This window comes from Caloenas nicobarica, chromosome 2 (genome assembly GCF_036013445.1).
Source record: "Caloenas nicobarica isolate bCalNic1 chromosome 2, bCalNic1.hap1, whole genome shotgun sequence".
NCBI lineage: Eukaryota > Metazoa > Chordata > Aves > Columbiformes > Columbidae > Caloenas > Caloenas nicobarica.
Window position 1 is genome coordinate 126,620,883 of NC_088246.1, and position 27,936 is coordinate 126,648,818.

Sequence of the window (27,936 nt, forward strand, 5' to 3'; positions counted from 1 at the left end):
GTGCTGCTGTTGTGCAGTATTTAGGACCTGCCCTGCTTGCATTAGGAGCAATCTAATATATTACTTTGTAATGTGTACTTCTCTAAGCTAGTATATATTACAAAAGCATCAGTAACAAAAACAGTAGTATTAAAACAATTGTCCTGTGGCCCACCACATCAGTTGTTATATACCATCCATCTGGTAGCTATTGCAGTTGCTTAAGTGGAAAGCTAATCCGAAGCGTACTTGCTTCGTTATCGTAAAGGCGGCAGTCATCTAAGATTGTCTCATCAACCCTGGTGTCGATTCTGATCGACGGATAGCAACCAGAGAGCTCTCTTATGGGACAAGTTACTTGTTTCTGACCTGTGAACAAACCATCAGTGCTCATTGCACTGGCTGGTATTCCATAGGCTTAGTAATATCTCTCGCTTTATATGAGCACAAAATGGTGTTGCTACATATGATTACTGTAAAATATAATGGGACTTTTGCTTTCACATTAGTATCACTCATGTTCTGTAATCTGTGTCACTCCACAGAGTACATGACCAAAAAATAAATAATTCTTATACTGTATCTGTGCTAAGACTCAATTAAGGAACTCTGTATTTTGTACAGCATGTTTTTATTCTTCCATATACAGTAATTGGGTGATATTTTCAGCTCCACCAAATTGTCAATGACTGCACTTCTGCAGTGGTGGCTGAGGGAATTAAGATTGCTTTTAATCACTTCCACTCCACTGTTAGGATGCTGCTGGCGTCAAAATTCTAGAGTTTTGATTCAGAATTTTTCTGAAAAGTTTGGATCAGCAAGTATTAGCATTTTAATAGGTGCACCTGTTTTTTAAAGATCGCCTTCATTAGTAGTAACAGAGCAGGAAGACTTAGAATATTCTAAGACTTGTTTAAGAAATAAAATGGTATCGCAGCAGCACTTCACTAAAATGTGAATTTTTTAATGCAAAGTGATTTTTAATTGCCAAATTATGTCTTGCTAAGAAGGTGTTAATAGAATTTTTTGTTTTCATACATTTTCATCTGTGTTTTGTGGAAGTATGGCATGAGGTTTATAAAACTACAAGATTCCTGTGGAGTCTATTTGCAAAATAGACTTGTTTCATTCTGGTCTAGTGGGATGCCTTTCCTTTTATTGCAGAGAAGATCACTGACAACACAACACTTGTTTTTTTATAAATGCAAGTTGTCACTTTGGAGCTACAGTTTTTTGAGAGGGGTTTCTGAAGTGCTGAGATACCAGTTGTTTCTAAACAGCATCGTATTGCCCAAAATATTTTAAGGTAGTACTGAGTTGTTTTTTTTTATAGTAAATAAAAAAGACATATACATCTTCAGTTGAAGGCAGTAGTTTCACAGAAAAGGGAAGGGATCATAATTCACAGTGAAGGAGAAAAAAGTGATTGGTAAAACAGATTTTGGAAAGAATTATGGGTGTGAGTGTAGTCTTGACGATGTTTCTGGACTTTAGCTACTATAGGAAAAAATACTGTACAGCTGTACTGTTGCTGAATGTAGATATTGGTATTTGGTTGTGATTTCAGAAGCTTCCTCTGGAGTTTTTAATGATAATGTGAGCTTTGCAGACAGAAAGTGTCTGGAAAGTATTTATGTTGGTCTAGAAAAGCCAAAGTGTGCTGCACATGGAGGGAGCACCATGACAGGCCTAATGCTCCAAGTGTTGACAGGACAAGTTGAGAATTGCAGGGACAAGGCAATGTATAGAGACATGACACAGAAACTTTCCAAGTTATTTGTTTGGAGGATAGTCAAGAAGAGTAGTTTGTTCTAAATAATCCAGAGGGATGGTGAATCCTTTCATTAACCTTTGAAAAGAATAATTTTGGAACAATTTTCCATGTGGTAGCTTTTAACACCTTGGGGACTGTGCTATCAGGAAGGATACAAATTCAAAACAAGTGATCTCTGTGGTACCAGGTAGAGCTGCTTCCAGAAGCAATGCTGTAGCCAGTCTTCTGTTTTAAAAGAACTCTTAGTCGCAGGTTGCTGCTTTAACTTTTTCAAAGCAAAGGTGATAATTTAACAGGACTGCAATTGCTGCAAATGAGAATATTCACTAAAGGTTTACCTAACGTGAAATTATCCATTGTATATGTATCATATTGGAGAAGTTTGTATTTTGGAGCCAGTGGGAACTGACTGAGGATTTGCTCTACTGTTATACAACTTAATTAATAAACCAAAGTTCAAGAAAACTTAAATTGTGGTTACAATAGTTCTTTTTTAAAATATGGAAAAGGCCAGGGAGTTTTTAGTTTGGTGCTGATGTTTAAATTTTGCAAAGTTAGCTGAGTCATGTTGCATACTTGGCTGCTCTTGCTTCATACTTTCTAAAGCTCAGTATTGGCTCAAGTTGCTGCTCTGCTGGGGAAGGGACTCTCAGCTACTTCCAGTGCTTAAGTGCAGTCGATTGTGGTTCAATCCTTGTTCAAGCAGCTGAAGGATTTTCCTCCTTAACCCCTCTCCCTGCCACTGAACCCTACTGGATTAATCCTAGTCTTGTCCATCTTGCTACTCCATGTAACAGGCCTGGGTTGAGGCAAAACATCTACCTGTGCTTTGGGCTGCGGAGGACGAGCTGAGTTCTAAACCTGTAAGCAGCTGTGAAATGCAGGCAGCATCATTTTTAACATTTCAGATCTCGGTGATACATGTTTGGAAGTTTAAAAATAAGTTTGAAGTCCAGAAAAGTGAGATGTTTTTGCACTCCAGAAACAATTTCTCAAATAATACTTTTGTTTAAGATTTGCTCAGATGTTGTTTGCAAGAGCATATTTACCATCCTGGGTAACCTGTCGAGCTGTAGATTATTTTAACTCCTCGGAGCTCCTGAAGAATCTCTGTTTTCCTCTAATAAACTGCAATCTTTAGGGGTGTCCTGCATTGTGATATTGCATGTTAATAGCATTTATTAACTGTCAAGTAGTGGGAATTGATGAGAAAATGTCCATTGTGAAATTAAATGGTATTACTGCAGACTGTACCATGCTACTGGTTAGGGAGGTGAGTAGCCCCAGTAGTCAGTGGTAGGAGTATTAATGTGAGCTCCAGGTTTTTTCACATGATTAAAACAGGCCATCTGTTCTTTGTTAAATGTTTACAAAAACAGCTTTTCTCTAAAAGATTTAAAGAGATGTGGGTCTAGTAAACACACCAATATTTTTGAGCACCTTTTTCACCTTATTTCAAATAATACCAAAAATAATTCTGCTGCAATATCAAATAGGATGAATGCCTATTTGTCTTTAATCTTCACTGGTGTCTTTCCTGTGGAAGATTAAATTCTGTACCAACATACTAAATTATGGCTTTGTTATTACTAAAAGCAGCAGGAGAAGCGATTTCTGTCAAGTATGCAAACAGTTTTTTCAGTCTTTTGGTAAAAATCTGTCATAGACTTTTTTTTTTAAATTTTGTAAATGGAAGATGGGTTTCTTTCATTAGAAATTGTGACCCTCCAAGTAGAGTTAATCCTTTGTAGATTTCAAGAAGTAGAACTATTTGAAATAATTCCCTGTGGTGGGCTTAATCTAATATTTACTAGTGAAAGCCTATTCTTCTTTTTCTTCTCCCTCCTTAAGAAAGAGCAGACAACTGGTTTGAGGTAAGAAAATGCATCTTCCAAGCTGCTTCTGAGCTCCTCACTAGATTTGTCCTGCTCCTACACAGCTTCACACTAGGGAGCAATGTGGGGTTGTCGCTTAGGGACAAACCACTTTAGCATATTGCAAAAGTGTAGGCACAGGCTTCCTAGAAAAATAAGGTTAATCACACCCGTTTCTTTGAAAGAGTGCTACAGTTTAAAAGATCACATGTAAGAGAATTACAAGATGTGCCAAGCTGCAAAGCAAGTAGCATGTGGTAAAAGTACTGTATTTTCAGTTAATAGGAAATATAACCAAAGATTATTCAGGGCAGATTTATCTTTTTGTAGCTTAATGTTTTGGGGATCGTGGATATGAAACAAAACCATAGTATTTTAATTTGTATGTTTGGTAATGCATGTAACTTGGTACTGCAAATAAAAGGCAGCAAGGCTATTTTGTTTTCTTTTATTTTAATTTTTTTATACATAATGTTTAAGTCTAATGTGTAGTCTAAGTTGTTTTAGAGCCTGAGAATGACTCTTGTGGATAAGATTTTTGAAGTAGTAAGTATCTGAATTTTCATAGGATGGCATCTTCCAGAGTGAGTTACTGAGTCCTACAGTGCGGCAACAATTGCTGCCATTCTCAGTCTTTTACCTTCTGGCTAGACCTTATATTAAAGCCACAAATGTCAAATCATGAAGGGCTGATGTTGCTGTTGTGGAGACTTGGAAAGCTGTCTGCCTTATGTTTGGATTTGGTTATGACTGTGCTGGAAGTTGTTGTTCAGACCTCCAAAACAAACAAGCGAACAAAAACAACCCGCAAGTCTTAGAAAGAAGACAAGGATTTTTTTAATTAGATTAAAAAGGTAGTGGGAATACTCAAGCATGTATGAAACATCATAGTGATTTCAGTGACATGGTCATATCATTAGCGAAGGTGCAACCTTGAAAATTTTATAGAATTAAATTTACAGGGCATTACTGGATTTCTTATGGCTTTCAACATTTGTTGGCTTGCATGTTTCATGTGCTTAAGAGGAAGAAAAATAAACTACCAATTCTGATTTTAGAAAGTTGTGCCTTATACATAAGCTTTTAGATAGTTATAAAAGTCTCTCTTCATATAGCAAACAAACACTGTAGTGCCAAACACAAGGTACTTGCTTAATGCAAATTTTACAAATAATGGAAAGAAAAACTTCGATTTCTTATATGTTAGACACAGCAAATGAACAGTATTTAAAAAGAGGACTGGGTATTGTGGTGGACAGCTTGGTGAAGACATTGATGAAACTTGCACTCGAGGTCTCTGAAAAACGAAGGATGCATGAGGTGACATGTCAGATAATACAGAAATATATTGACTACCTTAGGAAAATGTAAGTTAAAAGTACTGCTCTGAAAGCCTGTGGATAAGAAGTAATTAGAGGTGATCTGTGTAATATTCCTGTAGTTTCCTACCTAAAAAGTTTTAGACAGTACACATATGTAACAGCCTGAGGTATAGAGGAGACAGTTTTCTTCTGTGTCACAGAACCAATCTGAGGAGACATTCAATTCAGTCAACCAAATTCAAAACCAATTAGAAGATTTAAAAATATCTCGTAGTTTATGTAATGTATAATTGGACTGCAGAAGTCGTTGGCACCACTGACTTCCTGGGATCAGTGTTTTCTATACGGTTATCCAGTCTTTGTGAACTTCCCAGCATGAAGGTACATAAGTGTTATGGGTGACTGCGGATTTCTAGAAGAGGTGTTGGTTGATCCTTGAGGATGCCCAGCATGAGATCGCCTTGAGGTGGGGCTGATTAATATGATGCTAATGCAATGGGTGCATCAGGTTTGCATTAGAACAGAGTTTCCGCTGCAACCAAGACCCTGTTGCACTAAAGAGTATCTTAATAAACAGGTGGAGGACAGAAATGTGCAGGAGTCACCTTGGAACTTCTTGGTTAAGACAAGTAGACCCAGATCTTCAGTCCATCACTCAGGCCTTCCCTCTTGTGCTGGAGTCTCTTTCATGAAGAACTGTGGTGTCTTGCTTGTATCATTCAAACCCCTGCCAAACGGCGGTAGAGAGTCATCTTCACTCTTGACAGCCTTGCTCCTTCTGCTGCTTGGGTAACTTCTGAGTCTGGGAATGCACTCAGGGCACAGTGCTTTTTGGCTACCATGAAGAAATGCTACAAATAGTTATGACTGCACTGGTTCCATTTGTTTACATTCAAAAAACTATATCAATATATTTGGAAAAATACACATGCTTTCTCATGTAATGATATGAGGAATTTTATTCCTACATCTTAAATGCATTGGGCTTTTTTTTTTTTAGATCTAGGGCGCCTAGGTATAGGTCTGTGTATGCCCATCAGTTCTCCATACGGTCAGGGGTAGGGTTTGTAGTCATTCATTTGCACGCTTGCCTCTCCTACGGCCAGTTTGAATAAAAAGCAGGGAAAATAAAACAACAAATAACATTACAGTTACACAGGCACTGCTATTCCTAGAAGCAAAATTCTGATTTGCTATAAAACCTTCTTCTCCCCACTTCAATGGATCAAACATCCCAAATGGCTAGCCTTTGTGACCAAGGCTAATGGGGAACGCTTCCACCTAGAATCATCCCGATTTAGTTTTTAGGGGAGAGAAAAGGAGAGAGAAAGAGGGTGGGAAAATGGTCTGACTGTATATGCAGTCAGAAGAAAAGCATCAGTAGGGTGTCATGCTGTTGCTTTTCTTTTTAAAAAGCACTGTTGTTCTGCATTTATAACCACGGGCAGGCAATGAGGAGAAGCAGGTTAGAGCTTTGATATGCCGCAAAGTCATGGTAGAACTTTTTTTTTGTTGTGTACTCTTGGATCTTTGTATAGCACAGAACCATGAAGAGGAAAATAGTTGCAAATATATCCAATGTGCTTAGGCCATGCACTTGACATTTGTGTAATTATAGATAGATTTTAATGTACTTTATAACTCCGGTGTAAACCTGATACACTATACAGACTTTGAAATAGGATGTTTTTACAGGTTCACAAACAGTTAAGGTAGTTCTCTGTCCAATCTGTAGCAGGAACAAATCTGTTTCAATTACAAGTAGGGAGCTGTGGATCTTTTGATGTAAAATGTAACATTATATTACATTTTACAGTGGCTTAATCCTTCAGGTGCTGATGAAAATACCTCCTGTCACAGCTGAAACAATGTAAATTGCCTTGATTAATTTTTTTATAAATACAGCCTGTGAATATATTTATTTTCCTTTGCATGTCTAGAAACAAATGTCAACTTTTTTTTTTTTTTTTTTTTCTCCCCCTGGAGGATGAAATTCCAGTGCAACTGAGTAATTTGTAACAAGTTATTCATTCTACTGACAACTATTTTGAAATATCTGAAATAACAATTGCTTTCCTTTTGCATGTAAATGTTGAAGACTGTAAGTATTCTCTATACTTCCAGTTCATATACAAGCTTTAGAGTAATTTTACCCTTGCTATATCAAGAATTTCTGGTCATTTTGCTACTGTTTTAACTGCAGAAAGCTCTGGTTTTTAATGTTTTGCTGTACAATGTTTCAGATATGCTACTAGGTTAATCTTCTGCTTAGTATTTTCTCCCTCTGTAATGTCTTGCTCCAAAAGAGCAAAGTTTTAGAAATCAAAGTTGCAAATCTACAAGTTTATTTCTATTTGTCTTTCTCAGCATTCTCCGTCGGAACCCTTTTTAGAGAAACCAGTGCCGGATATGACTCAGGTTAGTGGACCGAATACCCAGCTAGTGAAAAGCGATGATTATCTGCCGTCAATTGAGCCACAGCCCCAGCAAAAGAAAAAGAAAAAGAAAAACAATCACATTGCTGCAGAAGGTCCCAGTAAAGGTTTTGGTAAGGAAGACTTTCCTGGGGGACTTGACAGCCAGAATCTAAGCAGAAACTCAGTGGATTGCTCCCAAGAAGAGAAGAAGAAGAAGAAAAAGCCTAAGGCAAAAAAAGAACCGAAGGATCCTAAAGAACCCAAGGAAAAGAAGGAACCCAAGACCCCCAAAGTTCCCAAGACCCCCAAAGAGCCAAAGGAAAAGAAAGCAAAAAATACCACACCAAAACCCAAGACCAGCAAAAAGGCTAGGTAAGTCAGGAAACTTCTATATGTGATCAGAGAAAAACAGTGTGTTTGTGGGATTTTTAGAGCTTCTGTGCTAAATGGCGTGGGTGGAGAGGAAATCTTGTTTTATCATTTGTGTTCTACCATCTACAACATCATGTTTTTGAGGAACTTGGGCACATTTCTCTTGTTTGGCTTTCCTGTTTATGGCTTCACAGTTATTTTAGACAAGGTGGAAAGGCAGAAGGTTGATAATTTCCCCCTCCTCCTCCCCCCCCCCCTTTTTTTTTTCTTCTCCCCCTTTTCAAGGCATAAAAATGTCTGGATGTGTTACATTTCAAAACTAACTCTTCTGATTCTCATCTGTCCTTGTATGTGGTTTGTGTATTAAGAAATTTAATTGCGTCAGCATTAATGTAAGTTTGACCAAATCCAGAGATGAAGGCTTAGAGTAAATAGGTTTGATGACATTTTTCTCTAGATAAAGAATTTAGGTACTTAGTGTTGTTACAAGTTGTACAGCCCTTACAGACACTATTTTATACTGATACAACCTATGGGCTATAAGCTCTGCTGTTAAAAATGCATTTTTATATGGATATTGATGTATCCTCCCTATAGGGATTATATTCATTTTGCTGTTTCATGTAAAGAGAGTTTTCCTAGCGGAAAATCTTTGTGGATAGACCAGATGCTTCAACCCTGTTTCTTAACTGTTTTCACTCAGCGTCATGTCCCTTTATCAGGATAGGTTTAAAGTGCTACAGAGTAGTATGAGAAAGAACAAACTGCCGTTACACATGAGTAAATACGTCACAGATAATAACACAGATTCTTTCCTTACCCCTGAACTCCCTAAACACCATGATTATAAATGCCTACTTGAAAGAAAACTGAGAGAAGAAAGACATTAAAGCTCAATTTTTTTTTTATTTGTACCTAGAATTTCTTACAACTGTTCTGAATTTGTTCCAAACATCTGAATCTGTTTTTCAAGATGTGGCCAGCGTTATAAAATATAACTTCCAGATGGAAGCACAGCCAGACTTGGTTAATCCAAATCAGTTTGCAAAATCCATTTGTATTAGGGTTTTAAAATTGCAGTTAATGAATCAGCTTTGCATATATTCTACAAGACTGACTATTGGTTAGGTTTGATGCAGCTATATGGCTAAATGAGGCATGGACAGTAAGATGCTACTGTTCCTTTTGGCAAGAAAGAGAAGTTTCTGTGTTAGTAGAGAGAGTGTTTCCTGAAGAATTTATAAACACTGGCTTGTAAAATCAAATGTTGTCCTGAAGAGGACAACATTAACTGTTTGGTAAATTACAGTTGATTAGCCTATCCTGTTGCAGAAGTTACTATGGTTATGTTCCAGACTGTCCTAAAGATGGGCTTTCCATACATAGCAATTCACAACTTAGAAAAACTCTTATGTATCTCACAGTGTGTGTTTTTGAAACCAAAATAGTGTATTGGCTAAAATAACACTTTTGTTCCATTTCGCTATACTCATAGGTTTAAAGGCTGACCAAGCCATATTGCATGGTATTGAGCATCCGCCAGCAATTTTTGCACCAAGAAGTAAAAAGGCTTTTACTGCGGGACTTTTCAATTAGTGCAGTTTTACAAGGTCTTCACTACAGTGAAGCTTTGTTTTGGTTAGCAATGGTTAGGAGGAGTCTGCCTCAAAACCAGGCATGGGTCCCTGTGCTGGATATCAGCGCTCAGAGCTGGTCTGTCCCATCCACTCAATCGTAATATCTCTCTGCATGTCTTCTCTGAATCTTGGGATGTGCCATGCAGATTGAAGGAGCAGTGTTTCCTTTGAAGGAACAAATCCCTGCTTGCTTCGTTGTATTTGTAAGAGAGTCAGTATCTTCTTTCCCATTCAATGATTTTTGTCCCTGTGTAGCTAGATGACATGCAGTATTCTAGTACTAAGCCCCGTTGCTTTACCTGTGGGAGAAATGTGTTTGGAGCAACATTAAGAGCATTTGCTGTTTCTTATGCTTACTAAGATGTGGAGAAAGTCCTACTTTTCCCATAATGGGCTTGTGTCTTTATTAACAAATGCTCTCTTGAAAACAAAGTTGTTCTCATTTTGTGGTCTTGTCAGCTTCAGCATCAAACTTCTTTAAACAACTCGTGAGACTGTGTTGGGGTGCTGTGCTGCCAATGGGTTTTAAAATGGTGAAAGAAATTTGCTTACTTTGGCAATATCACAGACTGGGGAACCTGTCCAGTGACAGATCATTGAATCAAGTTTTAAAATAAATCAAGAGTCCAAACGTTTTATTGCTCGAGTCACAGTATTTCAGCAGCACTAACTCTAGAAAGGAAGTATTACAGTAGCTGAGATGAGTGAGATTATTGCAAGTTAATATAGATTATGGATAATTAAGTAGAAGTAAAATATTTTTATAAAGTTAGTATCTGGTGTGTATTTCCTACTACTGCTTATACTGCTCAGTATTTTGCTTCTAAGCATTGAAAGGAATAGTGTGGGGTGTTTTGTGGGTGGTTGTTTTTTTTTAGATTTCTAAATGCTGTGCAAAATTAACTGATTTCATTCCTGAATGAGCTGATTGGTTTTAATAGAAGAGTTTTGCACTCATGTAAAATTCAGGTAAATAAAATCAGACATAGGAAATGTATTTATTGAAGAGCAACAGTTTCTTGGACAGAGCATCTAACAAGTCCTTGATAGTTAATTTTGACACAGGCTGTATTAGAGTATACACATAGATAAAAAAGTCTAGTATTGAAGTATCTTAACCATGTAATTTATTGTCACTCATAATTTAACCCTGTTATTTCAGTTCCAATTTTGACTAACAGTGTAATCCTTTTCTTAAACAACAGCAAAACCCCAGAAATTTTATCCTTCACATCTCTTTTGTCTTTGGTGTAAGTTGTGACAAAATGAGCAGCCTGCCACACTGAAATGCGCCTTCATGTGAGGGACAGCAGTCAGATTAGAGAATGGAAGAGGCTGATTAATTTCATGCTTGTTTGAATTGTGTGTCCCATGGCATCTTAAAAAGAAAGAAAACACACCCACATGGGCTGCTGTTATACTGCATACTTGGTGATTTTGAAAGAAAGATCACACATTAATGTTGTACTATTACACTTGTAATGGATATTAACCCAGTTGTGCCAATACAGAAAGACAAATACAGTGGTAGCTGGAAAAAAAAAAATTGCAAAACAAATCTATTGTGGACCAAACCAGTCAGGTTTGAAAGCAAAGTGTAGGTGTACTTAGGATCACAAACGAGGGTTTTTCATTAAATTGTGTGGGAGCTCAGTATCATGTGGACTCTTAATGTTACGGAGCCAGCTTCAGGCACATGCAAAGCAGTTTTTTCCAAAAGTAGATGGACAGGGAAAGGCAAGTAGTCCTGCTGAATTGCCAAGTCATGGCTCAGATGTCTGTTCCTCCTGTGCCTGTCCCTGGAGGAGATCAGGACCACCTGTTTGAGAAGATCAGGCTGCAGCACAGCTGATATCTTTCCTACTGCTTCCTATGAAACCCTAGAGAGCAGCCACCGATTACGGTGGGAGAAGCAGTAACTATCTGTGAGGGCCAAACAGCTCTTCACAGGAGCTCGTCCCTCCTCCCATCTCTTGGAAGCAGCGTGTTGTGCTTTGCAGGGCTGCTCTTATCTGCTTCCTCCCCTCCCTGTAGCAGGGGAAACTTTGTCCTTCCCGCTCATGTTGGAGCAGGCTGGGATGCAGAGTAGTGTGTGTGGCTTGCTGCTCTCAAGGGGAGTGCTAGCTGTGAGCGTCATCACCTCTTCTGGAGGGAGGCAGAGACGGAGTTTTTTGGCGCACAGATTCCCCATTAGCTGTATCGGAAAGGGGATGGCTCCCGGGCGTGGAAGCGGGAAGAGGCTGTGGTGCTGGCAGCAGATCACAGTGCCCTGGGGAGCTGGAGGACAGGAAGAGAGGTCCCGAGGCCGTGGTGGTGGTTTCCACTCCTGAGCGCGGATCATCCTGAGCAAGGCAGGAAGGGGGTGCCCGTGGGAGAGAACAGGAAACCGTGCGAGATTTCCGTGTGCGCGTCCACTGGGGCTGTTCCTGTTCGCACCTGTCCTCATCTGCCTTCTGAACCTGCCCAGCTGCCAGATATTTACCTCTGCCTTTGCTGCAGGCGGGCCCTGCAGGCTTTGCTGGGACCAAAATGTACTTCTTGGTGGTTTGGCTGAGTTTTCAGGGTGGGAAAAAAACCCTATTGTTTTTCCTACTTTTGTGGCAAATAAAAACTGGTTAAAAAACAAGTTTTGATTACAATAGGAGCTTTAAAAAATAATTATTTTTTTCCTCAGGTAAGGCAGTACAGAAAGTCTGACAGGTTTAACGTTTTGAGATGGTGGGGTTACTTTTTTTTTCTGCTTTTGATAGACCACAGTGGATGTGTAGTAACATGGTGTGTTTTTTTTTTTTTTTAAGCCAGGTTCCAATAATGAATTTGTCACAGGATAATGTTCCCAAACAGTAAAATAGGGATCCATAGTCTGTCTGACTTATTTTAAATGTTTAAATTACAGAAAAAAGCATCATCCAAATCCTGATAGCCATCATAAATTACACTAATAAACGTATCTGTCAGTTACCTAGATCAGATGAAGTAGTCGAACAATGTAAACATGCAGGCTAATTACTCTCCCACTTAATCCTGCGAAGCATGCCATGCTTTTTGAGGTATTTTTGAGTCAGATGGTTTGGCCCTGGCAAATTCCTGGATTTTGACCCAGCTCTGTAGGTGGCTGCTTGACTAGCTGACACGAAACATACTGTCAGAGTTAGGATACTTGTCAAATTGTAATTCAAGCTTTCTTTTCAGTTATCCTTCTTACTGTTTTCCTCTTTGGCCTGTTTTCCTTCATGTTGTTCACTCACCTGGCCTTCTGCAGGTTGTCTTCTTACTGATCCACTTTGGTCAGTCTGCTGTGCGATACGTGAGGATAAGAGGATGCAACCAGAAAGTGGTATTGGACAGTGAGATTGTAAAACATCTGATCTGAAATGTCTGTGTTTGTGTCACTTGAATAGAAGGACTAGTTTTAACTGACAGTTTTTAAATATTTTAGTGCTTTGTGTGTGGCAAATACTACTTTAGTTTCTCTCAGATTTCTAGTTCTTGTTTTGGGACTGGATGTTGTCTTGCCTCTAGTGGGACTTGGCTAAATTTTGTGTTCAGGCATGTGTAAAAACAAATATGAGAGAGAGTTGTCTAAATGTGTATATTACAGCTTGCCTGCCTTGTTGCCAAACTTGGGAAGTACTGTCAGATGTGCATCCAGAGTTCAAGTATTGACACACAGATGCTAACAGTCATGACAAAGTATCTAAGAAAAAGGTTTTGCCTACCTATACTTACATGCAGAAGGGTAATTCTGGTCCAGGCTAACACCATTCCTGAATGGCACGAGTGTATGATCTGCTGGAAAGTGGAAAGGCTGAGCAGGTGCATTTAATGGTCAGGAACAGATCATGCTGGCTCTGTGGGAAGACGGAGAGGAACAACAGTTGCTGGCAATTTGAGGAAGCCGAGGCTCCTGCTGACCAGGTGAAGCTCCCGGGTGCATGATGCACTGGGAAGCCTTGCTCAAGGGGACGGCGCTGTTCTTCTGTAGTTTATTTGTACCTCACCTGCTTTTCTTGCCTTGAAAGAAACTGTAGCCATGCATTTAAAAACAGTGATTCTTCTGCTGAGTTTAGGACTTAAGATTCCTGGTGGAGCTGTGCACAGGCTTTGTTCCGCGGCTGTTTCACGTGTCTGTTTTTAACTGACCCTGGCAAGGGGTGAGATTTGCGACTGTGTCCGAATCGCTGGGTCCGTGTCTCTGTTACCGGGGCTGACGTGGTACGCCGAGCCAGGGCTCGGGGGTATATACCGAGGTCATTAAACACTCTTAGGTCTGAGTCGCTGACACCGGAAGCGGGGAAAGGTCTCACAGAGGCTAGAGAGAAACCTTTGTCGGGGTGGACCTGCCGGGGCCTTTGTGTGTGCCTGGGCGAGGTGGCGGCAGGTCCGCCCGGGGCAGGCAGGGCCTCCTTAGCGCAAATTGGTATTTTATCAAACCTCGGCCACGCCGCCCCCCCCGACTTTAAGCCTGTTATTCACAGGCGACGGCCGCTGAACTTAATTGCGCGCCTCGCTCTGATTTTACAAGGGGTCGGGGGCGAGAAGCGCCAGCCTGTCAGCTCGCTTCACCTGGCGGCCGTCCCGCTCCCGACAGGCTCACCTTTGATTAAACAAATTCGAGAAATATGTAAAGTCAGGGGGCTTTTTTTTTTGTTGTTTGTTTGGTGAGGGTTTTGTTTTTTTTTTTTTTGGAAGCGGTTTGGCGGTGATTTGATAAAAGGCGGAGGGGGGGGTGTCGCACAGGACGCGGCCGCGCAGGTGCCGGCAGCGCCCGGGCGCTGATTGAGGGAAGCAGATGGCTGCAGTCGGTGGCCGCCAGCCAGCGGAGCAGGTGCTGGTCACGTGGCCGCGGGTTGCCCGGGCGACGCGAGCGCTCTCGGCGCGCGGATGAAAGGCGAAGGGGGCCCCGCTTCAGCTGCGGCTTTGTGCCATTGGTGGCAGCCAGAGCGGAAACTAACGCTGCGGAGGGGTCCGCGCCGCGCGCTGCCCCGCGCCTCCGCCGCGCGCCGCAGCGCCGCCTCACCTCAGCGCGCGGCCCATGACCGCGCTCCTTCCGCCGGGTCAAACTTTTCCATTTTTCTCTTTTTATTTTTTTTTATTTTTTATTTCCCCCCCCCCCTTTTTTTTATTTTTTTGCTTTTTTCCCCCCCTTTTTTCCCTTTTTTTTGCCACCGCTATTTTGCCCTCCTTTCCTTCCCTTTTCTCTCCCCGTCCCCCTCCTTCTCCCCCCTTTTCTCCCTTTTTTTTTTTAATTGTCACAGTTTGAGGTGTTTGCCTTTTTTTTCTAATTTTGTTTTGTTTCCGTTTCTTTTTTTTTGAGAGGAAAGCTGTGTCACACCTTCTAATTTCACGACGATACAAACTCATTTCCAAAACTCCCACTCTTTTCACTTGTAAATTTCACTTTTTTTTTTTTTTTTTAAAAGTCAACACAAGTTTAAACACAGGCTGCAATGGAGAGAACAATACCACAGCCGAATTGTCACCGGTCCCAAAGTGACGTGTAACCGTGTTTCTGCGGATTTTAAATTACACCTTCAGTGGGCCAACATGCTGATCGAAACGAACACGCATAAAGCTGGTGTTTGTTGGGAGGTTACAAGGCTGGGGATTATGAAGGAAAAACAAACCACAGGCAGCGTCAGGGGGATGAAAATAAAACGTTGAGGGTGCAGAAGCTGTATAAAAGTGCCTGTCATGCTGTTTGGCGGCTTGTCCTTGCCATTTGTCAGGTACCAGCGCACAACTCTGCTCTTAAACATCCCAGCAACTTTCCACGATCCGCCTGTCAAACGGGTAACAGGCCAGGGGGGTTTGACCACAGACGGGAAAAAAGACTGGTGAAACCCCACACAAGACTCAAAGGGTAAAGGTGTTTAAAATTACTAACTTGTACCATCAATTCTTCTTTTGTTCCCGTTTAAAAATTTCACCCCCGCGATGCTGAAGATCATCTCAGTGAGCGATTTCATGACAATGTTTTTAAAGCTCCGTTTTTATATGTGCGTCCTCACCTATTTTCAGGCCTCAGAATGCAGTTGGAGAGATGTGGTCCCAGCTCCTCAGGCGGTAAATGTTTCCATGGGGGAGGTGGGGGGAGAAAAAAATCCCCAAAACCTTCCTCTGCCATCAGTGGATGTAGCTTTCTAGTATCGTGCAGATGCTGAGATACCAGCTGGGTCCTTTTCCCCTCCCATACAAGCTGCAGTTGCATGTTTTGAGGCTCTAGAGTGCCCTCAGAGCTGACATGAAAGCACCTTTCCTGCTTGGAAATAGCAGGGAGGGTAGAAGAAAATGAAGAATTTTCTCATTCAGTCCTTTGCTTTGGTAACGCTTCCTCTGGTTCTGCTCACCTGGTCTGCACAGTTTAGTATCAAGTGCACACGTAATCCTGCTTCTCTTCACGTGTGTCCGGTTGCCCAAACACTACTTTCAGCAAGTGCAGGTTCTGAAGAGAGCAGCTCTTTCTTTCCAGTCTCGTTTTTTAGTGTTTTGTTAAATACATGTTCAGTCCTACTGTCTAAAATCTTGAAGGAAAGCATCGAGGTGTCCGTTGTTAAGGAATAGGAAATGTACAGTGATGGCCAAAGCATCATTGATTTTACAGTTATGTTTAAATTCTTAAATAAGGAAGGCAGTTAAAAATAATGAAGTCACTGAAAACAAACATTTTGCAGGTTAACTGTTTTGTTAAGCACCTTTTGCTTACATCAGTACAAGTACTGATTAAAAAATACCTCTGTTTCAGTAACAAGAAATCAGAATCGGAAACTAGTGCTGCGAAGAAAAAGGTTAAGGGAAAGGAAGGTTCTGAAAATTCAGATTTGGAAAAAACTCCACCACCATCACCTCATCCTGAAGATGAAGATGACCCAGGGGTTCAGGTAATGCTGTTGTTCAGGTTCAATGTAGCTTTTGACAACTTGGATTCATAAAACAGCAGTTCTCACAGTCAGAAAAACAGGTAGTTGGGTATTTTTCTGTGTTGTTCAGAATGACATACCAAGAAAATGAGAACTGGAAATGACTGTGGTGAATATTTTACTAAAACGAGTACTCTTCATCATAATTTTGCTTTGCGGTCTTGTTACTTGCGTATATGTGTATGGTGCTGCTGAGTTTTCGCAAGTTCTCTTCTGTCACTGTGGCAATTACGGTGCTAAATTTTCTGCTCTGTAAACTTAGTGTACCATTACGAGGTCTTGCTTACAAGCCTTATGTTTCTTCTTGCATTGGCTTTGCAAACCTTCTGAAATCAAGAATAAGACATGACAAAGCAGAACATCAGAAATGTGCATGTTGGGGACTTGTAACTACACTGCTTTAATGGTCAAAGGGCCTTTTTGCAGGACCGCCCGTCATCGGCAAACATCGATAATTTCTCTTGGCCACTGCACGCCTATTGCTTGCTGTCCAAACTTTATTTCATGTAAAGAAGATGTGAAAGTAGAAGTAGCATATATAACAACTTACATGTGCTCTGTCATTAGCCCTGTTAAGAAGTGGTCAGCTGGCTTGCTTCTGCTGGCTGTGTTCAGAGTGAGCATTAAAAACAAGAATTCCCTCATGAAGGGGTAAAGGCAAATTGTGATGGGGAAAGCATGAGACTCCTAAATAGTCATGCTGGTATTACTGAAATCCATTGCATTCATCCATTGCACATCAGCTTGTGGATTTGTTGCTTCTAGTTAGGAGAGATGCTGAGACTGATGATCACTTAAAAATGGTCAAAGCAGCCTGGTGAAGAGGTTTGCAGATGTGGTTTATGGCTCCCTTCTTACTGTTTCCAGAAGGATGAAGAGCATAGTGAAATGCAAGCAATTAAAAATAAAAGCAGCAGCAACAGAAGAGAGTGTTACTCCTATTTCATGTAAACCATGTATAATGAGTTAGAAAAGGTGAGGTACACCATGCAAACATTAAAATCTTTGAAGAATGAGTTTTCTGTCCTGTGCCACAAATTTCTCTCAGCCTGAATAATGGTGCTGACAGAAGTTGTAGAAGAAACTTTTGGAGCTTATGGTTTTTTGGGTTCATTTGCAGGTGATTATATATTGTCTACAGTTCAATATATGCATGTTTTGCTTGTTTTTGGTTTAGTGGGACAAAACTTTCTCTTTGTGAAACTCAAATTGGGTGATAAACTTTACATTTGAAGTATTTTTTTTCCCTAAGAACAAGTGTCAGGGTATTTGCATCACTTTTTAATTAAATGTTATAAAGTATTTCAGGTAAATTTTGTTCTCTTAATACTTCCTTGCACTGTGCATGTTATACTGCACTCACACGTCTTTGCATAAACTTAGGGAAGGGTTACAACCCTATACGCTAGAACAGCTAAAATTAATAAACTTGCTATACGTTTCCTGAATGGAATTGGTATTACGCAGTTGTCTAAAACACCGTTGCATTCTTAGCGTTAAATGCTGAGTCTTCTGTAACGATATTATGTAGTACCACATGAAGTGATGCTTTAGTGAGGAAAAATACTTTTTGTGTGTTACCATTGAGATTTTATATATTCCATTATCAAACCTATTAGTCACCTTTCCACTATAGATCAGTTAATGATTAAAAGATAATCTGGTGAAGGTAAATGTATGCACAGTTTTTGACAACAGTGCGTAACAATTGCAAAGCCTCATATGGATGTTAGAGGAAACAGGAAGCTAAGCAAGACAACAAAAATCAAATAGAGGATTACCATCATACCTAAAAAGGTATGCTTTCTAATAGGGAAATGGAAGAAGATACTTTTGGCACCAAAAGTAATGGTAAGACTTACCTATTGAGCCAAAAGAAAACTGGTAGTTTCCCATCAGTGATTATGGAGATGATGATGCAAATTTGCCAAGTGGAATCTATTTTCAAATATAAAAATACTGTTACAGTTCTGTGGGAACCCCTGTAAGTTACTGTGTTAAAGGTAGAAGCCACGTCACCATTGTTTAAAAGGGTGATGTAAACTTAACCTTTGCTCAAAAATTTCATTTCCAGTTAAAGAAAGAATTTCTGATTTTCTGAAGTGCATCAGATATTTGTGCTTTAAAAAGTATGGTTAACTATCTAAAAGTAAATATTTGACTTCGTATATTGAGGGACCCGGGTTGATAGATCTGTTAAACAAGCTACATAAGTATTTGCATGTGCTGGTGAAGATGTGTTAAGCTGAGAAAGATGTAAAAATAAGTAGTATATCAATTCAAAAAGATTTTTGTAACAGTTGATATTCAATATAATATTTTTTAATACATACATCAGTTCATTGAGATATTTGATGTTCGGCTGACTGTTTCCTTCAACAGCATTTGCGCCCAGATTTTCAAAAATATAGAGCCTGATGGAGACTATCTTGGAATTTGAATTTTATTGTTGCAGAAAATGGTGTCTGGCACTGAGCATCACGTTGGAAATTCTGTCAAATTACATGCTCGTGTATTTTAATATATTGGTTTCTGCAGCTTCTCTGAAGCCTTCTCTCATTCTGGAGATGAGGATATGGGGACACAGAAACCACATTTTCAGTTTAGGGTGGTTCAAGCTTTTCATTCTCCTCTGTTAGTTTGGGGTTTTTCTTCCCATGCTGTGCTGCGGGATGTCTTTCTGGACAGTGCTGGGTCAGTGGAGTGAGGAAATCATATTTCATTGTATTTCCCCTACAAGATAATCCGGGTACAACTGGGCGGATGGAGAGAGCAAGAAAGTGTGTTGTCACTGCTTAGCAACGCTGTGGCCTGTGCTGTGGAAAGGTGGTGTTTGGTTCCTGCACTGGCCATCTGTCAAAGTTTGTCGTAGAGGCAAATTGAGAGGTGCAGCTTCTTGGTTTTTAATTGCTGTCTGAGATATGCTTTCTCATTTTCTGACGTGGTTTAGTAATGCTGAAAAAATACCCCAAAAAACCAAAAAACCCCACTTTCCAAATCAGAACAAGTATGAAATGATTTTTGTTTGTTTGTTTGTTGGGTTTTTTTGGGGGGGGGGTTGGGTTTTTTTTTTGTTTTGGTTTGGTTTTTTTACAAAATTTAAGAGCAGCTAACAGGCAGGGATTTAGAATAGTTGTGTCTTGATTCCACTATTTCTACCATGGTGCTGTGAAAATAATAGCGTTCTCTACACACTAGTGTATCGGAGAAACACAGAAGTTTTCTCAGTTATTCTGCTGCTTATCAGTGTTGTTTCTCATCAAAAATACAAATGCTTTCTGTTTAGAAGCGACGCTCCAGCAGGCAGGTGAAGAGGAAGCGTTATACAGAAGACCTGGAGTTCAAGATTTCAGATGAGGAGGCTGATGATGCTGATGCTGCTGGAAGAGACTCTCCTTCAAATACTTCTCAGTCAGAGCAACAGGTCAGACACGAGTGGACTGGAAAGGTGGCTGTAACTGCACCATTCAGAGTTCAAATACAGGCCCTTTTCCTGAATGACATTCATCCACGGTTGGCACAGTGTGCCAGAAGGCATTAGCTTTTTATGTAGAAAAAAAATACATTACTTCATGACATTATTTACAAGCTGATGATATGTACTTTGGAAATTAATGGTCTCTGCCTAAAGGAAACCTAAACTGGACTGCTAGGAGTCTTGAATTTATTTCTGTGAATTCAGTGGTCTGGCTTCTGTGACTTTAATAAACCACTCAAGCTCATCCCCTGCTGCTAGGCACCATAAGAACCCCTTTATGAAATTACTGCCTTGTAGTACCCAGCAGGGTACACTTTATTCTCTGTGCAATGTAAATGATGGATAAAATAGTTTGAATAAGATGAGGAGTAATAATGTAGGAATGACTGTTGTAAAAATCTTATTGTTTTGTAGTGCTTTTTCAAAGAACTACTTCACTTAACTAACTTGATGACCTATTGGAGAATACATCCATGTTCTTTGGTATTTCATTTGGCAATTTGTTGAGCCCTGTGAAATACTGTATGTGATCTCCATTGTTAATTGTGTCTTATCAGAAGGAGAATTTGGTAGATTTGCCTGTAGTTATAACAGTGAATTAATGTAATAGAGATTCACAGGCAATTTTGATAGCTGTTGTGTGGGCACTTCTGTAGCCAGTTGAGGTTTTTGAACATCTTCTAATATTTAGACTGTATAGTACTGAAAGTCTGTGTTATTTTAGGACAGGTAAACTGCCCATGTGATTATATATGTGTGTCTGTCCATGACAGCCTTACTGAAAGCTAGAGTTGCGTTAGCTCTTAAAAAGGGGCTTCAACAAGTATCCTTCAGTACTTGGTTATGGTATTAAATCTATTTGGATCCTCTAAATTCTCATGTGTATTAAACTCCTATTTTAAAAAAAAAATTTCTAATGAAAGAAGTCTTTAAGTAATGAAGATGCGTTCTCATAACTCTTGTATGGTATTTGTGATGCAGGAATCTGCTGATGCTGAAGGTCCTGTTGTGGAGAAAATCATGAGTAGCCGTTCAGTCAAGAAAAAGGTAAAACAGAACAAAACCTCTTCCCCCCCCCCCGCCCCGTATTTTTAAACAGGCTAAACATATTTGTGCTGAAGCCCCTATTAAGTTCTTAAAATACCTTGGATATTCCAAATTCAAAAACTGTTTTGTTGAACAGGGGTTCTCTGAAAGTGTCTTTAGGTGGTTTTTAACATGCTTTTGGATATACATACACAAAACAGATTATTTGTTTAGTCTTCTACTCTTATTTTGCATTTTTTTCCAATGAGAATTTTGATTTTTGCAAATATACATACCTGAGTGAAATGTGTGGTGCTCTTCACTTCACAGTGGTGTTTCGTGGGAGTTTGAGGAGCGTGAGAATTCTCCTGCATCCTAAGTTTCTGCTTTTTGTAGTAAAGAAAAAATCTTGCCCATAATTTTTGCATCTGTTGATAGTGGTTGTGCCCAGCACCCAAAAAATAACTTTACATGCAATCAAGAATGTTACATATACGGGCAGTTAATATCTTCCTTGTCACTACACCAAGATGGTGAAAGAAACATTATCTTTAGTAAAATGTGGTTCTCTTAATTCTGTCATGGTTGCTAGTTATGTTCTTATTTTGCTTACAGACTCTTCTAATCTGCTTCACAACTTGATTGGCCTTTACACTTCCAAATTGTTAAAAACTCTGTGTAGGAAGTAGAAAAGAACTTGTTCCAAAAAGGGCAATATTATATTTTATAGACTCTTCTGTGTAGCCAGTTCTCTGACTTGTACTGCAGTGGGGCTGAAAACTGTCTAATTAATATGATACCCATGTTGATCTTAGGTAACCAGAAATATTTCTTTTCTTCAAAGTATTAAATTCCAAATGGGAGGAGGGAAAGTTGCCTTTATTAGTGGATTTTTTTTTTTTAAATGCCGTGTCATTTTGGGGGGTTTTTTGAGTTTTTGGTGGTGTTTTTTGTTTGTTTGGTCGGGTTTTTTGTTGGGTTTTTTTGGTAATTTTATTACTACTGTCATTACATTATTAACAACTTTGTAAACCTAAATTCATGCGATGTCATGACTGGCTGTGATTGAATTTGACCTGTTTCTGCAGTTTTCACAGCACAAAACCTCTAGGGCTTTTTTTTGAAGTCTAGAGCTATATTTTGTAGTTCAAACCATAGGCTTATTTTTCGCATAAACTTCATTTAATATAAACTCAGTAATTAGTTGTCCTGATGGTCTACTAGGCAGGAGAGGAGAATGTGGTCTTTTCATAAATGTCTTTACATTGGAAGCTGTTTTTCACCAATTATTCTTCTCTTCTTCCTCTCCCCTGCAAACAAAGGTGTGATTACTCATGGGGAGTGTGTATTTTGCTGCAGTTTGTGGGAGGTGGTTGGTCTGCTGCCTACATGTCTTTGATTGCAAGCTCTGCTGGAGGCAAGCTCTATTTTGAGCTCTTTCTTTAATGTTTTTTATGGATTGTATTTGCAGGTTTGAGGGGTGTCTGTTCTTTCCTTACTCTTCTCCCCAACCCTCCTCTCCAAAATAAATAAAAAATAAAAAATAAAAAAAAGGATTTCACAATGTTAATATTTAACATCTGAAGTATCCAACTGTGCTTTTATTAAAGGTCTTTTACACTCTTACTAACGTCATCAAAACCCTGGTTGTTAGATTACTAATCAAAGTAAAATTGCTGCGATCAGGACCAGTCCATAAAATAAACATGAGGAAAGGCTTCACTAGGAAACCTTACAGTGGATTAGGCTGTAACAAAGATGTTGCATTCAAGTAAAGGACATTAGATAATGAACGTGCTTTTGGAGCAGTATTCTTATCATAAAATTATGCTGGGTTTCTCAGAACTAGCTTTAGTCTAGCTTTGGAGTTAGCAGATATGATGCAGCACTGTACTGGCAAACATTTTTGAGTGTTATGTATCACTCTCTTTCCAAACCATCACGGTTCATCACGTCCTCAGTTTCTATGTGGAAAGTTTTCATTTTTCTAATTATTCTCTTGGCTATCTTCAGTCCCCTTTGAATTTCTGCTCCTTAACTTTGAAAAGGAATGCCTAGAACTAAATATGCTATTCAGCACAAACAGCACGTGCTATGGAAACGTGGAGTTGTACAATGTTATACCTGCATGTTGTACATCTGAATTTCTCTTTTTGCCTACCAATATGTGGTGAGAATCAGATCGAATTGAACTGTGTACAAATGCCAACATCTCTTCATCTCTTCTGCTGATTAGTTTACAGTCTAGTGCTGTGTATCCCTTGAGGTGATTGGTTTTTACGTGTTTCTTTGCATCTGTTATTAATGTGTTCTGCCTGCTATTTTTCTAACAGTTGATATTTCTGGTTGGTTTTGGGTTGGTTGGTGGTTTTTTGTTTGGTGGGGGTTTTTTAGGGTTTTTTTTTTTCTTTTTTTTCTTTTTTTGTGTGTGTGGGTGTTGGTTTTTTTTTTTTTTAAGTGGCTTTCTCAGGTAACTTGTCTTAGCAGGTATTACTGTATCAGTCCTGTGGCAATGGCAGTACAGGATTGTGTGCTCTTGAAGTGTTTGCTTGAAGGAAGGGATCATTTATTCACGCAGTGATCTGCAGAGACTGCGGATCAGATTGTCAATTATGGTTGCACCTGGGCAATGATAATTCAAAGTGTTCTGTGTTGCCTAAGTCTGCCATGAGGTATTTGAAGGTTTCTGTGTAATTAGTTTTGGGAAAATTTTGCATAAATTTTCTATCTCACCTTTTATCTGGTCATTGTAAACATAGGTGTAGTGGGAGTTGGATAGTGATGTCAGAGGCATAAACTTCTGTCTTATATATCCTAGACTGATATATTGTTAAACCTTACTTGCGTGCTGGTGATGATAACTTCATAAGAATCGTGGGGTTTTTTGGCCTTAAACCTTACTCTGGCATTCACACTTAAAAAATACTTTCTTCCCAAGTACTTTTTTTTAGGTGAATCTTTGCACACTCACAGAATATATAATAGAATATAGAATATATAACATAGACCAGTTATTACCTATCAGACGATGCAAAAGTACATTTTACTCATGAGTTACAGGATTTATCAAGATTTATGTTGTAAATTATTAAGTTTGCAGTTCACAGAAAATACGCTTGACTGAAATGCTGTTGAGGGGAGTTAAATTGGCTAATATGAAACTGTTATATGAAGGTGTTTAAACATGTTGTCATTGTAACATTGGTGTATCTGAAGGGATTCTGATTTAAAACTATTCAAAGACATTTGGCCATAATATATTTCAGAAAATTAAAATATAATGTCTTAAAATTAGGGATTACTTCTTACAGATTATTCACTACCCTGAGGCAAAAATCAGATTCAGATAATGAGATCTCTATTTTTTTTAATACTTAAAAAAATATTTAATATCGTATTGATGTCTAAATATGAAAGTTTTCTTGGGAAATTCTCCCTTGTAATTTTTTTTGTTTAAAAAAAAATCTTGATGGTCTTCAGATTCCTTCCTTTGACAGTATTTTTGTAAGTGACAGAGAAGCTTCTTCCATATATTTAGGGTTAGATGATAGTTTATCTACTTTAACAGAGGACTCAAGAAGACGAAGAAGTAGCACCAGGGATACCTTATCTCCTTCCGTTTCTTCAGGGACAACTAGGTGGAAGCTGGTGTTGCTCCTCTCTCTAGAAAGGAACACAAGCAGACTGTACTGGAGTGATATAAACACTAAAATTATGAAATCCCTTGCTAGTCTGGAAGAGAATGAGGACTATGTAGATCAGGGATTAGGAATGCATTAACTTTGCTGTGCTAGAACAGACTTTAATGCAGCTGCTACTGTTCTTTAATTGCACTGCTATGGAAGTAATGTCTGGCCAGCAACTTTTCTTTTGAGAGGGAATTTGGAAGATAATTCATCCTCTATCTTCAGCGTAGTGTCTCTTTTATACGTATATAATTTTTTTGTCTCTCCCTTTTTGCGTGTATATATAAATATATATATATATAAAAGACGGAAGATGTTGACTTTTACAGGAGTTGTTTTCTCTTTTTAGTGCTACATACACTATTTATTACAGCTGTTGTTGTCCCTGATGGAGTATGTCAAACAGAAAATCTTCCTCTATTTAAAATTGTTCCAAAATTCATTAGTAAACACAAACCGTTAATGTTGTGACATAAACTGAATTCTAAACGCGTGCCTGGTGCACTGTCCTTAGTTTGTCCTATGGCTGGGTTCAGGAGCAATTCAACAAAGTATTACATGCCATATGTTATGCAATACTTGGGCACTAGGGATGAGTTAAGGGTAGTCTCAGCCCTTAGCACTGAATGCCCTTGGTTTTGCTGGTTTATATCACAACTTTAACCTTGCTTTAAATGTAGTTTTTGGGTGTTAATTTAATTTGGCTGCTCTGTATGTGAGACATCTTGCCTGAGTGAATTTAATTGCACCATTGAGTAAAACTAAAGCCATGAACACTGATGCACTAAAATTCTAGCAGAGGTATAAGGTTTAGTTTTATATGGCTTCTTGTTTGGAGTTATTAACTATATGGAGGAATAAACCCCCTTTAAAACCCTTTTTTAAAACATTACAAAACCCACAATGTAAAGTTGCCATGAGCCAGCCAAAAATAATACATATGGCATTCAGGAGTGCAGTTGCTAATTGGCTGCTGCCTGAGAAAATGGTACACTTGGCTTCTACTTAACACTGTGGGTTTGGCAGAAAGCCAGATTTGGGGTGAGGTTGTGAATGAAGCTGCATGTGGTTAGGGAGGAGTTCAAATGATTCATGTCTTGGAAGTTGTAGTAAGCAGTGCAGTATGTACTTGGGTAGGCTGCTGGAGGAAACTCCTGACCCATGTCCTCCCCCCACAAACGCTTTCCTACACCTCCACTTGTCTCTCTATGTGGGGACCGTATTCTATATTTCGGTTAATGTTAATCATTAACTAAATTGGGCTGTTTAGTGGTTTGATTCACGTTTCAACAATTCTTTTCTTATAGATGGAGAACGGAGAGGAGGTGGAAATAGAGGAATTCTATGTAAAGTACAAAAACTTGTAAGTAAAGTTATAGGTTTGACTATCTTTAAGATCATGTAACTTCCAAATAGTTTTTAAAAACTGGTTTTGTTAATGATATAGCTGTTACTGTCCAACTTTAAATATTTCTAATGTTTAGTTCAAAACAGTGGCAAATAAACAGGGAAATACCTTGCACTGGAGGTACTGGATTTGATGATGTCATCTTAATTCGTGTTCTATCCAAAGTGAAATCCATAGGTAAAATGGCTATTAAAAACTTTAGGGCTCATTATGCATGTGGATTCATGAGCACATACTTAAGTAGCTGTGTAGCTCTAAGTGCAACTGTAGGGTAACGTACTTGCAAGCTACTCAGAAATAACCCTTAATGTTGTTTCAAAAACAAGATTTGTGTTCAACAAAATGTCTTAAGGTAACAAACAAGTTGGCTCCCAATATTCCAGCAAATAGTTGCCCCTGTGGAAGAGGGATGTAACATTGGTGAGAGCAGCATGTTTCACTTCTGGGCTATGAAACTGCAATGCAATCAGTATTTAAATAGGATACTTCACAACTGGATAAGCTCATTTTTCTTTTAGAAATATCTTGTTTAATTTTAGCAAATTTTCAATCTGAAAGGCAGAAATTTGCATAAAGTGAGTTTCTTGTCGCTAACTGCAGATAGTTGACTTTAAATATGCTGCCACCTTTGTACCTTTTGCACTATATTGATTATCACATGATGTTTAATAGCTTGATTATGCCTTGTTTAGTTTTATTACACTGGCATGTAATTTTTATATTAACTATTCGTGTCTTGGACTTGTTAGCAATATAACTTTTGGCAGACTCTAAATTTATAAAGTGGAACTAGTCATTTTGGCAGAGATGCTGTTCGTTACCTTGTGTTTTCTTAAAGATGAATTATTACCATGGAACTGCATTTACAAGGGTTTTTCTTTTCTTTCTGTCACTGTTAAAACTTCAGCTCACTCATGTACAACTTTTAATTACAATGCTTTCTCACAAAACCCAGTGTATAGCATGTTAGTATTTAAAATGTTTGCATGTTTCTGTTAACTTCTCAAAAACCTACTCTTTGCTAGAATATGTTGTTAAATAGTGACATTTATGATAAATGTATAGTAATTATGTGTTAAGTATGCTCCATAAAAAATCATCTTAGCTTTGTGCCAAACACTAACTGTACAGGGTATCTATTTAAATTTTGAGTTGGAGTTGTTTTAATTTTCTGACAAGCTTCTCCATCAGTAAGTATGATTACTTCCAGTAAAGATGATTTGTTAATAACCTGTGTGATGAAGAAGATAGTGTCCAGTTTTCGAAGCATGGCACTACAATGTGCTGGAAATATATAGCTGTACCAGTGGGATGCATAGGAGGATGCAATGGAAGCATAGTTTTGAGTAAGATTTTCTGTTTCATCTTCCAGTTCTTACCTTCATTGTCAGTGGGCGTCTGTGGAAGAGCTGGACAAAGACAAGAGAATTCAGCAGAAGATTAAGCGGTTTAAGGCAAAACAGGGCCAGAACAAATTCCTTTCAGAAGTACGATTTGTTTGTTTGTTTCTTTTAGGTATTTAAGGAATATTCTTATGGATTCTTGTTCTGTACACAAGCAGAGGATCTTGAACAGCTGTGTGACAGCAGTAACATTTATTGTGGTATGAAGTATAACCATGCTTGATGCAAGTCTTGCAGGTTTATGAAACTCAAATGATCTATCCTGACTGTATACTTTTTACTATATTTTTTTTCTTAAAGCAAGTAGTTACTTGTTTGCTTTGTAAGGAAGACACTTACTGAATCAGTACCAGGTCTCTTTTCTCAGGAGCCGATTATGCCAGAAAAATGCATCACATTTTTCTGTGTTACGGACTGCTGCTCACTAGGGATTCTAAGCTTTTTATCATCAATTTAATTTCACTTAGAGCCATAAGCAGTAGTGTGGCAGGGGTCCTGTCAATAAAAGACCAGATCTGCTGATTTGTGTTTCTGAAAGCTTAGCTTTCAGTAAAATGCTTTCTTCTGAGGAAAAAAAGAGATTCATGTGCTACTGTATTTGTTTATTTATATTTATTTTTACTGTCTAGTTCAATGTGAA

The 27,936-nt window shown here is 38.8% G+C and overlaps 1 protein-coding gene across 5 annotated transcripts in view; it reads left to right on the top strand.

Moving 5' to 3' along the window:
• The window catches only part of CHD7 (chromodomain helicase DNA binding protein 7), a 131,813-nt gene that overhangs the window by 65,854 nt on the left and 38,023 nt on the right, over window positions 1-27,936 (top strand). For all 5 annotated transcript variants that reach the window (XM_065630317.1, XM_065630321.1, XM_065630322.1 and 2 more), the window contains 6 exons: window positions 7,317-7,738; window positions 16,121-16,256; window positions 19,582-19,719; window positions 20,755-20,820; window positions 25,793-25,848; window positions 27,266-27,380. In XM_065630317.1, coding sequence (XP_065486389.1) covers window positions 7,317-7,738; window positions 16,121-16,256; window positions 19,582-19,719; window positions 20,755-20,820; window positions 25,793-25,848; window positions 27,266-27,380 — 933 coding nt within the window. The remainder of the gene's footprint in view (window positions 1-7,316; window positions 7,739-16,120; window positions 16,257-19,581; window positions 19,720-20,754; window positions 20,821-25,792; window positions 25,849-27,265; window positions 27,381-27,936) is intronic.